Source organism: Rosa rugosa, chromosome 5 (assembly GCF_958449725.1).
Source record: "Rosa rugosa chromosome 5, drRosRugo1.1, whole genome shotgun sequence".
NCBI lineage: Eukaryota > Viridiplantae > Streptophyta > Magnoliopsida > Rosales > Rosaceae > Rosa > Rosa rugosa.
The window spans coordinates 13,636,100-13,651,523 of record NC_084824.1 but is presented as its reverse complement, the minus strand read 5'-3'; the positions used below and the strand labels follow the sequence as shown (position 1 = coordinate 13,651,523).

At 39.5% G+C, this 15,424-nt stretch overlaps 2 protein-coding genes across 5 annotated transcripts; both read right to left on the bottom strand.

Annotated features, from left to right (window-relative positions):
* Nucleotides 1–1,655: 1,655 nt before the first annotated feature.
* Nucleotides 1,656–5,784, bottom strand: LOC133708999 (YTH domain-containing protein ECT3). Of its 3 annotated transcripts, none has more exons than XM_062134595.1 (8): nt 5,553–5,784; nt 4,904–4,967; nt 4,631–4,772; nt 4,464–4,537; nt 3,913–4,359; nt 3,246–3,791; nt 2,889–3,101; nt 1,656–2,536 (listed from the first exon to the last, which is right to left on the bottom strand). In XM_062134595.1, the coding sequence occupies exons 2-8, from the start codon at nt 4,943–4,945 to the stop codon at nt 1,937–1,939; spliced, it is 2,064 nt and encodes a 687-aa protein (XP_061990579.1). In that variant the 5' UTR covers nt 4,946–4,967; nt 5,553–5,784; the 3' UTR covers nt 1,656–1,936. The 3 variants fall into 3 exon arrangements, with proteins under 3 accessions (XP_061990579.1, XP_061990578.1, XP_061990580.1); XM_062134594.1 differs by having other exon boundaries at nt 5,421–5,559; XM_062134596.1 differs by lacking the exon at nt 4,904–4,967.
* A 2,745-nt stretch (nt 5,785–8,529) lies between these two features.
* LOC133712911 (DEAD-box ATP-dependent RNA helicase 40-like) lies at nt 8,530–14,675 on the bottom strand. 2 transcript variants are annotated; one of them, XM_062139023.1, is made up of 9 exons: nt 14,478–14,675; nt 12,959–14,129; nt 12,669–12,863; nt 12,244–12,312; nt 11,468–11,737; nt 11,012–11,362; nt 10,204–10,481; nt 8,962–10,079; nt 8,530–8,865 (listed from the first exon to the last, which is right to left on the bottom strand). In XM_062139023.1, the coding sequence occupies exons 2-8, from the start codon at nt 14,114–14,116 to the stop codon at nt 8,996–8,998; spliced, it is 3,405 nt and encodes a 1,134-aa protein (XP_061995007.1). In that variant the 5' UTR covers nt 14,117–14,129; nt 14,478–14,675; the 3' UTR covers nt 8,530–8,865; nt 8,962–8,995. The 2 variants fall into 2 exon arrangements, with proteins under 2 accessions (XP_061995007.1, XP_061995006.1); XM_062139022.1 differs by having other exon boundaries at nt 8,530–10,079.
* Between the last annotated feature and the right edge of the window lie 749 nt (nt 14,676–15,424).

Here is a 15,424-nt window from a genome sequence, read left to right as displayed (position 1 = left end):
CTATACCCACCCATCTATCAGCAAAAGCAGTTCTGCTGTTTTCACAATGTTCAGCATTGACTGATTCCATACCAGCTGCTATTTCCATAATGGTTGAAGGTTGAGTTGATGTGCTTTGTCCAGTTTAGTTTGTGGATCCAACTGTGACTCGTGTCGTTACGGTAACGAAAGTCAACTATATATAGAATTTACCCCTCAAGAGATTACAGAAATTTCCATGTCATCTAGATTCATGTCATTACATTCAGGAGATGAGTTTGAAGAGCAATCTAGAACTTTTATGCTTTCAATAAGGCATACAAACAAGAGATATAGTAGAAAACTCTGCCTCTACTAATAATGTTTAACATAATAAGCAATCTTTCTGCAAGATTGGAATCACATCATGATCTATAGGACATCACTAGTCACTTTTTCTGTTTGTTTGGGTGCTTAATTAATCTGAAATACAATGGCATGACATTTCTCAAGAAAGAATGTTATATATTATCTCTAAAAGAAGGATGATGTTCTGCAGAAGCATTACAAGGGATGGGAAACTATGTCAGCTGTTTCAATCCATCATATTTCTTAAACGTTAAACGACACAAACAAACTCATAAAACAATGAGAAGTCAGAACCTGGATCACTGCCACTTTGTGCAGGAAATTTAGAAACTGATCGAAAAGCTACATGGATTCTCACAAATAAGGAAATCAAAACCACATTTCAATTTGCTCCAACAGCCCTGTTTGTCCAGTAATTTTCCACCACCTCCTAAGAATCCTTCTCTTTGTTGACAAGCGTCTACAGATACAACATCTTTTAGATGAATTCCAAGCTTATCCCTATTCAACTAAGAATTGAGAACATTGTTAATCCTTCCGGGTACATAGGCTTCAAAACAGAAGGATGATAGGCCATTTGGTTCACACTCTAGTTTTGGATTTCCAACTTTGCAAATCTCAGGGTCTACTACTTCTTCCATCCACGCAGAAGAGCTTGAATCATCAACATCAACATATATAGTCTCGTTTGGCCTTTTCCCTTTGAGATTTTCTCCCTGAAATCTATAAGCCTGGATGCCCTAAACTGAGGAACAGAATTTGAATCATCAATGATCTATCTCTAGCTTAGGCCTCTTCCCTAAATAGTTTTCTGCTAAGTCACGATCCATTGATCGAGAAGCTGTATCTGGATAAAATTCCTCATTTTCAACTTTCAGTGAACCATGAGATGCAGTGCCAAAAAATCTGGAAACACTGCATGAACGATTTGAATGGGATGTGAGGAGCACAGCACCAAAGGTGTTGTAATTAGTAAACCAATCTAAGTAATGAATTCATTACTAAGAAAGACATTATCAAGCATGTAATGAACATAGCCTAAACATGATGGAATATCTCTACTTCAACATGGACAGTCACAAATTGGTAAGAATCTATGATGCCATTGATTTCCAAGTAGATTGCATCATTATTTGCAGATTGGAAACATTAGGTCAAGGTTGCCAAGACAATGCTGTGGTAACTTGTCTAGCATGAAGACATCTAAGCAAAATGCTCATAAGAAATGCACAACTTTTGGCCGCTGAAACCAAATAGTATTAAAAAAGCAAAAAAGGAAGATGAAAGACGAAGGAGAATACAGTGCAGTCCAAAGAAGAGTTGGCTAGTAATAGAAATTTTTTTGTATCTTGAATATAAATCTGTATTTCTCTTTCCAGCAACAACACAACCCCCAAAAAGTAAAAGGGTGGACAAGAAACAACCGGAGCAAAAGGGGGGTGCAAAAATAGAGACTACATCATAGCTGAGTCAGTCCACTCTATCATTGACTATAACCATGACTTGAGTATATCATAAACTCAGGATCCAATGGACACCTCGACCATACAAAACAGTACTAAGAAAACGAACTGTGAATAGCTTCAGAATCATTCTCATTGCTCCCATGTTAGTTAAGAGAACTGCCCTTCTCGAGTTTTAGTGCTCTAGGATCCAGAGGGATCGTTCCAACAGTTAAAGTACCCAAGGATTCAGCAAATCCATTAACTCTAACAGGAATTGAGCCTACAGTGACAACATCAACATTTTTTGAAGTAGCAGTAGCAGCACCAGCTGAAGAATCAAGCTCCACCTGCTTTGGATCAATAGTAAGCGAACTAATTTTTAAGGTAGATACAGCATCATCTTCTGCTTCAAGTGCCTTTTTCTCTGAATTTTCACTCCTAATACTCGCATCTTTAACATCTAAGTTTGAGGAAATCTGCTCAGATGCAGAAACCAGAGACTTTTCTGAGTTGTTTGCATCATTAGGTTTGGTGTCTTTTTCCTCTTTGCTGTGAGGCAGCTCACGAACAGGGTTCAGCTTGCGTGGGGGTCCCAATGCTGTTACTAAGAATGGAGTCTCAAAATTTCTAACAAGAAACCTGCCTCTCTCATCCTGCATGATTTTCTGACGGTCTTCATAGTACATAAAGTCATCAAGCAATGAGGTCTTCATCATGTGATTCTTGAATATTTTCAACATCTCCAAGCCTTTCTTATACATGATCTGCACAACAAAATTAATTAGTTAACAAATCAGAGATATTCTTAGAAATCCACTCAAGGAGGGGTATAAAGACATAACAATACAATTCATATATTGAAATAATTCAGGCAACCCCACTCTACTAAGTTCGGTGAACAAACAATAACAATATCACAAAAACAAAACATTAGAAGCTTTGAGCTGTACATGTCTAGGTTCTACCAAAAATCATCCATCTCACGCTAACAACTATGGATAACCAACCATCAAACATGCAGCAGACATGACTAAGAAACATCATCATACAGGTTGACTAATAATACAACAATGAAAAATAATCAAGGCAATGCAGATAGAAATAATCTAGATATACCTCTTGTGTATCCCTGCTATTAGTCACCGGCTTGTTCTCATTGTTCTCCAATACGATGTGCCTAACACTGGTGTTCGACACATCTTTGACAATGTGCCAAATAACAGGGAAGCTCCCACTCCATTTATCTTGCTGCCAAAAGTCCATATCCTTGTTGAAGTCAACCGGGCCAACCATCTCTGCGACGCCACAGAATTGACCACTTGCATTTACCTGTAAATGGGAAATTCAAATTTAGCATAACCAATGAATCACTAGCAGCACCGCTTCAATATTATTTCCTGTTCATAGACAAACCAATAGAAAGCCCGAAGATTTATACATTTTAGCTGAAAAGTAGGATACTGCATAACTCACCGAAAAGAAGAGGAAGATAGGACAGCCTCCAGGGTTCCCTGCAGCTATTCGTTGGGCATCTTCATAAGCACTGCTTAGTTTTTTGTTGCCATGCGGTGTGGATGACCAGACATTGTATTTAACACTCTTATGCACATCATCCTCGCTGTATGATTTTATTACAAAAAATTTTGCATGCACATAATCAACTGGGAGATTATCCTTGTTATACTGATCAGTGCGAATAATGATATTTCCTTGCGCATTACTATCTCCTGCCTTGGTTGTGTAGGCTTTAACAGCTAATTGCTTTTTTAATCTATTGACTCTAGGACCACAATTCTGCTCACTCAACGGCTCTATATTACCATGTATATCATTCAAGGCCCTGCCAACATGGAACTTTGGCCGAAGCTTAGCCACAGCATCTCGTCCTTGTGCACCCGATCCAAAATCAGACAAGCCATTACCTACAGGGATTGCTACCTTCAATTGATTATGATGAGGCAAAACTTTCCCATTTGAAAGGTTATCCACGGCTGGAACTGAGCCGGATGCACTTCTACTCTGAACATATGAAAAGAAGTGAAATCAACATTAGAAACCTCCTCAATAAATGCTACTAGAAACTCCAAAGGTAGGGGTGTGTGTGTGTGCGTATAAACCTTAACACCGGAAAGAGTAGTACCTGGTGAGCAGGGTTTGGAAAACGACCAGAAGAAACACTGCCATGAGTTACAGCTGGCTTGCTTGGTCCAACATTGCCTCTTGGCCTTTCTAATAACCTAGTCAAGGGGCTCATCTGATTCGAGGATGGCTTAGGAGTGTTAGGGAAGGCTGCAGAAGCTGAATTCAAATTATATTTAAGGCCTCTTCCACCAGGTCTATTAATAGATGTTCCAGTATCGTACAAAGAGTCAGGTGAACTATTGGGAATGACATCCGGCTGAGCAACAAAAGGGACATAAGCAGGTGAAGAGACAGAATTCTGATAAGGGGGGACGGTATAATACTGTTGGCCATCAACACCTATCATAGCACCAGGTATGTAAGGGTTGTATGGGTTGTATGAAGTCTGTGCATATCCATAGCCAGGTGTATAATATACATAAGGCAAACTTTCATTTTGCGCACCCTGAAACGAAGAGACAAATTTGAGAATGACCACAGATAATAAGTCACTAAAGAAATTCTGCAATCTTATACGTGTGTTGAAGAGAGAGATCATGAGTCGCATACCGCGTACTGGACATCTGGACCATCTACACCAAAAGTCCTACGTTGGTCCTCCCATTCACCGGGTGATTCAAATCCTGACCACATTCATTTTAAACAACATTAATGAGACATATTAGCCATCACCTTAATCTACCAGAATTAAAAAAAAAAAAACCGCCTATACGTACCTGTACAGTAGTACCCATAGTTGGTGGCAGTAGGATAATACATGCCCTGATCAACTACATACTCGGGGGCTCCTTCGTTGTACATGGCATCAACTTGTTCAAAGGGAGTCGTAAAATGCATATTTGGTTCCATGCCTTGGATCTGCAAGTCAAGTCACAAACACTCAATAACCCAACAAGAATACAATAACTTCACTTACTATTCAAAATAGGATCGAAACTAACAATGCTAAAGCAAGATAGTCAAGAAATTACTAAGAAGTAAGAACACACCATATAAACGTCATTATTTGCATGTTCAGGAACATTATACATTTCGATTGAAGGACTGCCACCCCTATACAATTCAAGGATACAAAATGTCAGCCTACACCAGACAACAAAATAAGTTTGAACGACGGAAATAGAGTGATAAGAACCATTCTCAAACAAATTGACTAATAAGGCTAACACTCTCTCGCAAACAAAATAACAATTCACCCAACCCATTCAGGTAACATGAGCAGAGAAATCTAAAACCAAATTAAGGGAGTAACAATCAAAGTTTGGGCTGCTAAGGCAATCATACTGGACCATTCAAGTAATACCAAACCCAAAATTAGATCTGAAAGATACTCAGCAAGTCAAATACCCGAGCCTACTCATCCACACGAAATTCAACTTCCAAATCCCTAAACCTGACCTAAACAATCCCCAAAAGTTTCAATAACTCTAACAACAATATCAATAACACTTAACAAAAAAAAAAAAATTGAAATCCTACTTCTACTTCCAGAAGAAGTAGTAAAACCTCATAAAATCCAGAGAAATAAGAAACGGACTGGGACGAAGTCGAAGAAGCTTCGAGTATCTGAATTCAAAGCAAGGGCGAAGAGACGAAAGAGAAGAGAAATAAGGTCGGGGAGTTAGTGAGGGCTATTACCAAGAAGAAGAAAAAAAGCTGAATCAATCAATCCATGGTTGACCTAGAAAGCTCGAAGAGGCGGGAATCGGAGAATTGGCGGAGAGAATTAGGGTTTATCTGCAACATTGTTTCTGAAAAATCACGCGAAGAAGACGCGCTTAAGAAACCCTAACCATTTTAGAGAGAGAAAGCGAGAGAGACAGAGAGAGAGAGTGAAAGGGACGAAGGCGGTGAATGTGTGAGAGAGAGAGAGAGAGAGTGTGTAGAAAAAAGCAAAGGGAAACGCGGAAAGAGATTCCCGCAAAACGGTGCGTTTTAGAGATGGGAATTTCGTGGATTGTGAAAGGTCGAGAGTGCCCCGTAGCAATATCTCGGGAGCGCCACGGGGAAAAAAGGAGTAGCGGGAAATTGTGGAATTTGTCCCGTCCGTTAAAAATTGCTAAACTACGTCGTTTCGGCCTTACAGAGAAACCACTAGATTTGTCTGAAATATGCAGATGAAAATATGATAGTGTGTTTTCATTAAGGGCATATATTCAGAAATTTGTGGTAGAACAATACGTTCCGACAGTTGTGTATGAGACGAGAATATGAATATCATGTTCTTGTTTAAGGATCAATTGTGGCTACTCCATTCAAAATAAAATAAAGGCGAATTGAGTGTGATTATCGATATAGTATAAAGCTTAAACTGTAACTAAAAGAAAAACCTATAGCTCTCGCTCATACAAAGATGAAGTTGGAAACAAAAGATAACAATCGCACAAGTATCTCATGTGTGCCAAACTAGAGTTTCTAATTGCAAGAAAAAAAAATGCATATTGCAATCTAAGAATTCTTACCAAGAACACTTTGCGTATTGGTTTGAAGACAAGGCTTTGGAAGAATCGAACAATTATTGCAAAAGTTTGTTCATGCAAACCTCCTATATATATAGGGTTTCAAACCCTTGTTGTCCTTTGATCAACTTGTAATGCAATCAAATCAATACATGATGATAAGGATTGCGTTTTAGAAAAGAAGGTCAAGTTTCCCAATTTCATATGAGCTTAGCTTTCTTGGACTTCTTTTCCCTAAAGGACTCCTAATAATAAGTAAACAACTGAGGCGTAAAATTCCAATGAATTTCTAACAAGACTTATTGTTTTTTTGGTCAATAGAAGACTCAATTGTTGGTTGGTGCATATCCATCTCGTTGAAATTTGTCAACTTATGAAACTAATAGTAAAAGAACTGAGAAAATTTGGATACATGAAACTTGCAAGAAGCTTCCTTTGGTAGTAGGTATAGGTATCAGATTCTGCTATATGAAGGTACAGAGGACAGTGATGTAGTAGTATTTTTTCTTAATTAAAATTATAAAATTCTAATAAATTACAAGGAAGATGCAAAACCTAATACAATCGACGAGTCATATAATTTTAATGGTTCTGAGAAACAGATAGTTACTAACACAAATACCTAATTAATTGTTCATATTAAGAGATTTTCAAAGTAAAAGTTTTCCTTTGTTTGAATGTTAACATTTTCCTTTTTCTGGTTATATGAAAGATAAACTGATAAATCCAGACTAGTGGAACAAGAGAGAGGGAAGATGAGTGAAAATAGAACATGCATAGACTTGATGCAAACTATATCCAGTCTTTTACAAAGAAACAGATTATATAATCAGAATATTTAGACTTGCAGACTAAGTGAGGAATGTTCTTAAGGAGACAGAGAGAGGGAGGGAGGGAGGGTTGACAAGAGCTTATTGACTCATCACATGTACATCTATAAATAAACTTATAAAGACAGAGTAATGTTGAAGAAGAAAGATCCCACATTGGAAAAGTGACAAATAAAATATAACTTATAAGTGGGTGATTGTACCGAGGCCTTTTGTGATTAAAACTCAACACCTATCGGTTGGTTAAGTTGGGACAATATCAGTACAATGGTGAACCACAATGTCGCAGTTTAACATGGTATCAGAGCGGGTCCCTCTTCCATTGCGTCTCCAATTATCATGGGCCTGAATTTGGGTTCTTTATATTGCCATAAGAATATTCCGATTGGATTATTACCAAGTGTCCAATGTGGGCATTGGATTGTATTGACTAAGTCTCCAATATGAGACTTGTGTCCCAATTTCCAATGTGGGAATTGGATTAATTAATTTTACGTGCAGACCTATAGCTAGGTTGCACGTGAGGGGACGTGTTGGAGAGGAAAAATCTCATATTAGAAAAGTGACAAATACAATATAACTTATAAGTGGGTGGCTCTTACCCAATTGTATCGAGACTTTTTGTGATTAATACCCAACACCTATCAGGTGGTTAAGTTTGGACAATATCGGTACAATGGTGAACCACGGGCCACGCTTGTCGCTGTTTAACGAGTAATGCTTGAAAATTAAGAATCTTTATTTCTATATCCATATTTATGCTTACCTGCAAGCTTTGCATGGGATATCTTTTACATTCAGATGTTCTTATATTTTGGATAAGACATGCTCATTGCTCAAACCTTTAGGCTACCAGCCTTTAATTAAGATCAAAGTACTCGACAAGAGCTTATTGGCTCATCGCATTACATCTATAAACTTATAAAGACAAAGTGTTCTTTGTTCTCTTGGAGTGTCTTCACTTTTATGCTAAACATGGGCGACAAGTCTAATAAGGCTTAAATTTCAAAAGGAGGAAAGGTTTTTCCTTATTTAATCAATAATTTTATTAAATTTTCATAAGGTAGATCAATGCCTTGCTCAACATCCCCTACACTTGCTTCCATTTGGTTTGCGGATTAGAGACTTGGGAATGAGGAGTTTATTGTTCCTTTCGCATCTCTAGTAAATGCGATTTTGAAGTCATAATGTAAAACAAAGTTGGAGTTGCATAATATACGAGAACTGCCAACAAAGTCACCATAACATGAAATGAGGTTCAATCAAACAAGATAAAGAAAGGGCAGCTACTGTTAAGATCGTCATAATGTTGTGAGAACTGAGAAAGAAGTTAAAGATCAAAGCATTCCTATGAAAAAATAAGAAAATCTGATGACAATGTCTAGTAAAATAATAAGCACCTCCGATAGTATGCAGGTGCACTACTTGTCTAATACAATTTTGTAACCAGGGCACAAATAATCTAAAGTTGCTTTCCCAGCAAATAATCAAATTTAACTGTAGTATGATCATAATAGCAGGTAAAGGAGCTTTCACTAGAGCCATTCGAAGTCCTACAACACCTCACTCGCATCCCCATAAGTCGTACAGCAGCTCACAATATCTTTGATCTCGTTATACATTTATCACCCAATGAAATCCAGGCAGCACAACTCCAATTTGCTGCAAATATCTTCATGGTAAGAAACCAGATTCATATATTGGGATAACTGAGCCACTTAATGAAGCAAAACCAACATCAACCAACCAAATTAGTACCACAGAAAGAAATGGTCACGAATTGAATGTTCAGTCACTGGGTGATAGTATGGGTCTCCTCCAGCTCCTGTTTAGTATTTTCCTCAACCACTGGCAGTTCCCCCTGAGGCTTGGTATTTGGAGATGCGTCGACTTGTGTGCCAGGGGACATAGGAGACATTCCTGGTCCAGGCGGAGCCTCAGATTCTGGAATTGTAGGATCCTTCTTATCAATGTTCTGATCATGGGGCCTCTCATATCTTTCATAACTAGGGCTACGACTACGGTTACGACGGCGATTAGGGCTAGGGCTATAGCTACGCCCACGACCACGGCTATAGCTCCGACTACGACTCCTTGTCCAACTCCGACTCCTTTGACGACGGCTACGACTGCGGCTTCGGCTTCTGCTTCTACTACGGCTTCGGCTTCTACTTCTACTACTGCTATAACCTCCCCATGTTCGAACTGTTTCAGGGCTCCGACTTCTGCCTCTGCCCCTATCAGCAGAATCAATTCTATTATCGAATCTTCCGCGTCCGCGTCCCCTTCCACGCGCATCCATATTGTTGTACCGATCATTTGGCCCACGATCATTTCTACTAAAACCAGAATAACCACCACCAGGACCCCCAAATCCCCGTCCCCTGTTTCCACGCCCACCAAAGAAATCATTTCTTCCACCACGGCTGCTGACAGCACCATCTCTAGGACCACCAAAGTTGCCATCCCTCATGCCCCCACGTCCACCAAAGTTGCCATCCACTTCCCTCATGCCACCACGACCACCAGATCCCCCGTCCCTCGTGCCACCACGACCACCGAAACCCCCGTCCCTCATGCCGCCACGACCACCGAAACCCCCATCCCTCATGCCGCCGCCACTACCAGAGTCAAATCGGTTCATTCCACCCCTATCCTTGCCAAAACCAGGCCCACCACGTAGAGCAATATCTCGTACCTCTGGGGGCACTTGCTGGTTAGCTCCCTCTAGAACTTTTATTAAATCAGCTGCATATTTCCAATCCTGCTCAGAGAAAAAGGTGTATGAGACCCCAGTTGCCCCAGCCCTCCCAGTTCTTCCAATTCGGTGGACATAGTCTTCAACCCCGGTAGGAAAATCATAGTTAACCACTACCCTGGATTGTAACATGAGACACTCGAAAGATAAGTACAAGTTCTTCAAAAATAACAAGGTCACACAGACCTAGCTTATATGCTCACTCTAAATCAGCATAAAGTGCAAAGACATGATAAGCTAACCTTATATCTTTGATGTCAAGCCCACGGGCAGCAACGTCTGTGGCAACTAAGATTGGGGACTTTCCACTCCGGAACTGATTTAAGACATAGTCTCTCTCACCTTGAGATTTGTCACCATGAATTGCAGCAGCCCCAAAGGTACGTCCAATACTACGTGCAAGCTGATCACACAACCTCTTTGTGGAACAAAAAACAATGACTTTAGAACCTCGTTCCTGGGCTCTAAGGATCTGCTCCAATCGCCTCTGTTTCTCCATTTGTGGGACAACTTCAACATACTGGATATTCAAAAAGAAAACATTAATCTTCTTCTGATATGTAAAGGGTCCCATACAAAATTCATTTATAATACAGATAATGCAAATTTTATCCTATGCATCAAATGCGGAAAAAGGAGATCGAAGCATCAAACAGCCAGGACTTGTATGCAATCAGTTGCTCCGATGTATTACAGTCCTCGCAGTACATTAAAAAATCAATCAACTCATTGCTCACTATTGTTTAGATTTATTGCCAAAAACTTTTCATCCCTTATTTCAATAAACCATAATCATTCTCATCAATTTCATCATAGCTTACCATCCATGTACGGAAAAAAACCCACTGACAAGGCTATATAGCTAATTCACACCTTGGGATTTGTTCAAAACCACATCCTACTAAGTTCCCCACATTCGAGAAATTTCTATTATCATGGTTTAATAAAAAGATGAGACAACTCTCAAAGTTTAAAATCATAACTTATGGCATCAGAATAGTTTTCTAAAATATTGAAGACCCAGAAAAGATGCAGTATATAAGAAATTACCTGTGTTATAGCCTTGTTTGCAGCAAGCTCATCAACATTGCCAATATTCACCTGGACAGGATTAACAAGAAGATCACTCGCTATTTTTTTTACTTCTTTGGGCCAGGTTGCTGTGTACATAAGAGTTTGTCTGCGTGGGGGTATTTCGTTCACAATTTTACGAATTTGAGGTTCAAACCCCATGTCAAGCATTCGATCTGCCTCATCAAGTATAAGAAGGGATACTTGGCCAAAATTAATTTTCTTCATTTCCAGTATGTCATTGAGCCGACCAGGAGTTGCAACAACTATATCTGCTCCACGATCTAATTCTTTTAGCTGAGGACCCTTTGGAGCTCCACCATACAAGCACTGAATCATGGAATTCAATCAGAGTGAAAAAATAAGTAAAACGCCAACATGGAGTTAAAAAAATGAAAGTATTGTGAATAAGAACATCAAGCAAAGAGCACCCACCGTGCAGGATACCCTGGAAGCTCTGCCAAATTTCAAAACCTCCTCTTGTATTTGTGTTGCAAGCTCCCTTGTTGGAGCCAAAACCAACACTGTTGGCCCATTCTGAGAATTATTACGGCACTGTCTAAGAAGAATGAAGGCAGGCATTAAATAACCCAATGTTTTTCCAGATCCGGTTTTCGCAATAGCTACTATATCCCTACTTTGAAGAGCAATAGGCCATGTTTGTGCTTGAATTGGTGTAGGAGATGCAAAGCCAGCAGAATATATCTGAAATAAGAACATAGATTTATGGTCAGGGAAAAGTTAGGTATACTTCATAATAGAGGACCCAGACATCATTAGATACTATCATATAAAAGAAAGATAACATAAAAGCCCATGGGTATATGGTTGCTTACAGAAGCAACTTGTGGCAACAAAAGAGGGCATAAAGACATAAGAGGTGGAGCCATTAATCAAGAAATCCCAGTCACATCAGGTGTGATTTGGATGAAGGGCCAACCACCCTTTAGAAGATGCACAAGAAAGGCTCCAACAGTTCATTTTGCAGCCTCCAAAAATGAGAATAGTTGTTGCATGTGTAAGTGTGCCAATAGCAGTGCAGCGTACGACATATGCTCCACCTCCGGAGCAGATATCGCACCTGCGACAAGTGAGAACTCATGAGTTCAAAAGTAGTAAAGCCAAATAATAATACAAATTGGAATGGCACGGATCTCATAACTGATTTACTATCCTAGGAGAATGAACAATTTCTGACATGTACAACTTACGTCTCTCAATATCTCTGGCGGAAATCCAGTATCTTCAAATGTCATGAACGGTGCAGGAACATTACCACCCTATAACATTAAAATTCGCCATTGAGGTGATTAGCATCAATAATAGTTAAACATACTATTACGTCTTGGAACTATGAACAGTACAACTTTCATGAACATTTATGAATGTTATTCAATGCCTACTTTGATGCATTTATAAACTTCATATATAAATCACACCAGAAACACACAGTTTTACCAATTTGTGTTCAGAGTGTACAACCCAATTCTTTCATTTTCCTATAAATATTACCAATCTTCTTAGCTAATAGTCAACATTCTCAGGGAACTCCCAGTTTCACATTTGTCTCTTCAAAACAAGATGAGCATTTCCAAATTCATACAAACTGATAGCAACTGAGAAAACAAATACAGACCGTTGCAGTAACTTCATGTTGTTGAAGATAAGCTTGAACTGGTGAGAGGCTAGGAACACTTGTTGGTCCTACATATGAAGGCTTCACCAGACCATTGTTTGAGAATGGTGGACCACCTGTTGCATGACTGTACATGTTATGCATGCCCTGACTAGGTGCAGCGTTTTGAAATGGGACACCACTGATTCCCATCTCCTGAAAGAAGTAGCAACAACATCATTTGATAAGTTGGACACTGAAATACAATACAATCAGTATACACATATGGGTAGCTGATAAGTAAGAGATACCTGCTGACTTCTTGCGATTGTCATTGGGATAGCTGCAAGCTTAGGCTGCTGAGTAGCTGTTGGCCCTTCATTGTTACCATTTAAGTAATATTCATTTCCAACTCTACCCTGGAAATTATTTTCATGACTCCTCCTTAAACCAATGGGAGGCATATTAGGCTGCTGACTATGAATGATTGCTGGGTCCATTTGATTTTGAAACCTAGAACCATGTTGATGGTGCACCAAGTCAGTTCCTGATTGTTGCTGGTGGCCAAAAGAAGAAGGCTGTTGCATATTTCCCAAAGAGCCGCCAAATTGTTGGGGTTGAGAAGGATGAACAGCTCTCGGTGGCATTTGTACTGAAGAAGTCCCGGTAGGGAGATTCTGCACAGATGATGCGCCCACTTGTTGAAACTGAGATGGAGAAAAACCACTTTGATTTCTGTGTTGAAAATCATGTTCCTCTCTTGGTGGGTATGCAGATTGTTGATTTGCCAATGCTTGCCCATGCGGAGTCTGTTGCTGGGAACTTTGCTGGCCCTGGGGAAGACTGCTTTGCTGATAAGCCATATACTGCAGTTGTTGCTGGTGTGAATATTGATGCACTTGTGCTTGTGGCATTTGTGAGTTTTGACTCGGTGGTGCTTGTTGCCCCAGTTGGTGGGGGATGTGCTGTCCTGCCTGCTGCGCTGATGCCGGGGGAATTTGCTGACTTGGATGCTGCATCATCTGCTGACTTGGATGTTGCATCATATGCTGTGGCGTTAGTGACACTTGGCCGTGATGTTGCATAGCCTGTCCCAACTGAGAACTCTGCTGATGACCAGCAAGTGGCATTTGCGAGCTCTGCTGTTGAGAATAGGACGGCATCTGTTGCCCCATTAGATGTCCATGTTGTTGAGGATACTGGCTCACTTGCTGCCCCTCCTGAGGCACTACCCCATTCGAATGTGCAACAGGAATGGCAGCCATCTTTGGTGTGGTGGTAGCAGGAGGGAGGCCGGGTGGCAAAGGCGGAGGCAAAGAAGCCGGCTTTTCATACTGGGTAATGTTGGTTTCGGGATTCCAGTAATACAACACACCCGTGCTGCCATCAATCAAACCCTTCCATGGTTTCGGCAGTGTAGGATCATCTGGGGCATATCGGGGCCCAGATGCTGCCTCCGCTGTTGACATGCCCAGCACTTATCTACAATCATATCAAACATTTGCATCAAAAAATTGCATCTTCCAAACCACCTCTTAATAACAAAAATCAATAAATAAACAAACAAACTATTACAATCAATACCCAGATGGAGTTAGAAACGAGTTTAGATTATCAAATTCTTCGTCTCAAAGCTAAAGAAATTCTCTTTTATGGCTCAAAAAAACAAAAATTTCCCAACTTTTACTTAGAACAAAAGCTGAGGTAGCAATCTAGCATCATAATAATAATCGAGCAAAACTCTCAGAAATTTCAACGCTGAACGAACAAGCATGTAGATTTGAAAACAAACTATTCAGGATTGGAAAAACCCTAAAAACCATGAAATACCTGGTTGAGCTTCGTATCTGATAATTGGTTGTCTAATAATGAATCCGAGGGGGATTTGATGAACAATGCAAAACCCTAAATCGGGGGAATGGTGGGAAACCTCTCTTCTGTGTGTAGAAATAAAAGAGAGAGAGAGAGAGAGAGAGAGAGGTAGAAGAAAACCGTAAAGCGTAGGGTCTCCAGGGAAAGCAAGTTTATATGATGGGAGTTATACAACAATCTGCTGCACTGATGGTCCAGGCTCAGTGGTGAGCCCTCCTAAATATCTAACATTTTAGATTTCCTATGGCATTTATTTTTGGTTAAATTTTATTTTTACCTCTTCAATTTTTACATGCGTGTTTAATCATTAACTAGCATGGGCCAATTACAAAATCGAACAACCATTCTAACGATGTTCTGCCTTAGATTTTCAATATAACCTTAGTAGGTCAATTTATGCTCCTGTGAATGTTCAGGATGTCCCTATAAACGATTGTAACCATCATTGAGAATCAATATAAGTTTTATTTTATTCAAAAACTAGCATGGGCCTACACACAAGAGGTTTTTTTTTTTTTTTTTTTCAATAGTGTGGGGAGGTAGTGGGGAGTTTCCTCATAGAAAGTTAGAAACCCATCATGTTTCCACTACTTTTATTTTAATTTTGTTTTTATTTTTATGTTGTAAATTGACTTTATTATCCCTGTTGATTATTTTTGATTCAAAGTTTTTTAATATATAAAGAATAAATTGGTAAAAAAATTCAGTTATGGAGAGCAAGCTCTCTTCTCTTAATAATAGTATAAATTTAATCAATCTTGTTCAACTACTACGATATTTTCGAATGAAATTTTTTAACTTACTGTCACTTATGCTATGATTTCATGGAGACACATCATTATAAAAAGCGTGTGATGTATCACAATTTCGACTGTATTTATTGTGTCTATACAATCTAGCTTGGA

Bases quoted from the DNA above. Each gene is read 5' to 3' on its own strand.
- LOC133708999 (XM_062134594.1), bottom strand. The intron at 4,773-4,903 runs GTGTGTTCTTAC...CTTGACTTGCAG, and splicing joins CAAATAATGACGTTTATATG to ATCCAAGGCATGGAACCAAA. The intron at 3,102-3,245 runs GTGAGTTATGCA...TCCCATTTACAG, and splicing joins CTATCTTCCTCTTCTTTTCG to GTAAATGCAAGTGGTCAATT.
- LOC133712911 (XM_062139022.1), bottom strand. From the start codon at position 14,116: ATGTCAACAGCGGAGGCAGCATCTGGGCCCCGATATGCCCCAGATGAT. The intron at 12,313-12,668 runs GTCTGTATTTGT...TTAATGTTATAG, and splicing joins AACATGAAGTTACTGCAACG to GGTGGTAATGTTCCTGCACC. The intron at 11,738-12,243 runs GTAAGTTGTACA...TTCTTATTTCAG, and splicing joins CGCCAGAGATATTGAGAGAC to ATATATTCTGCTGGCTTTGC.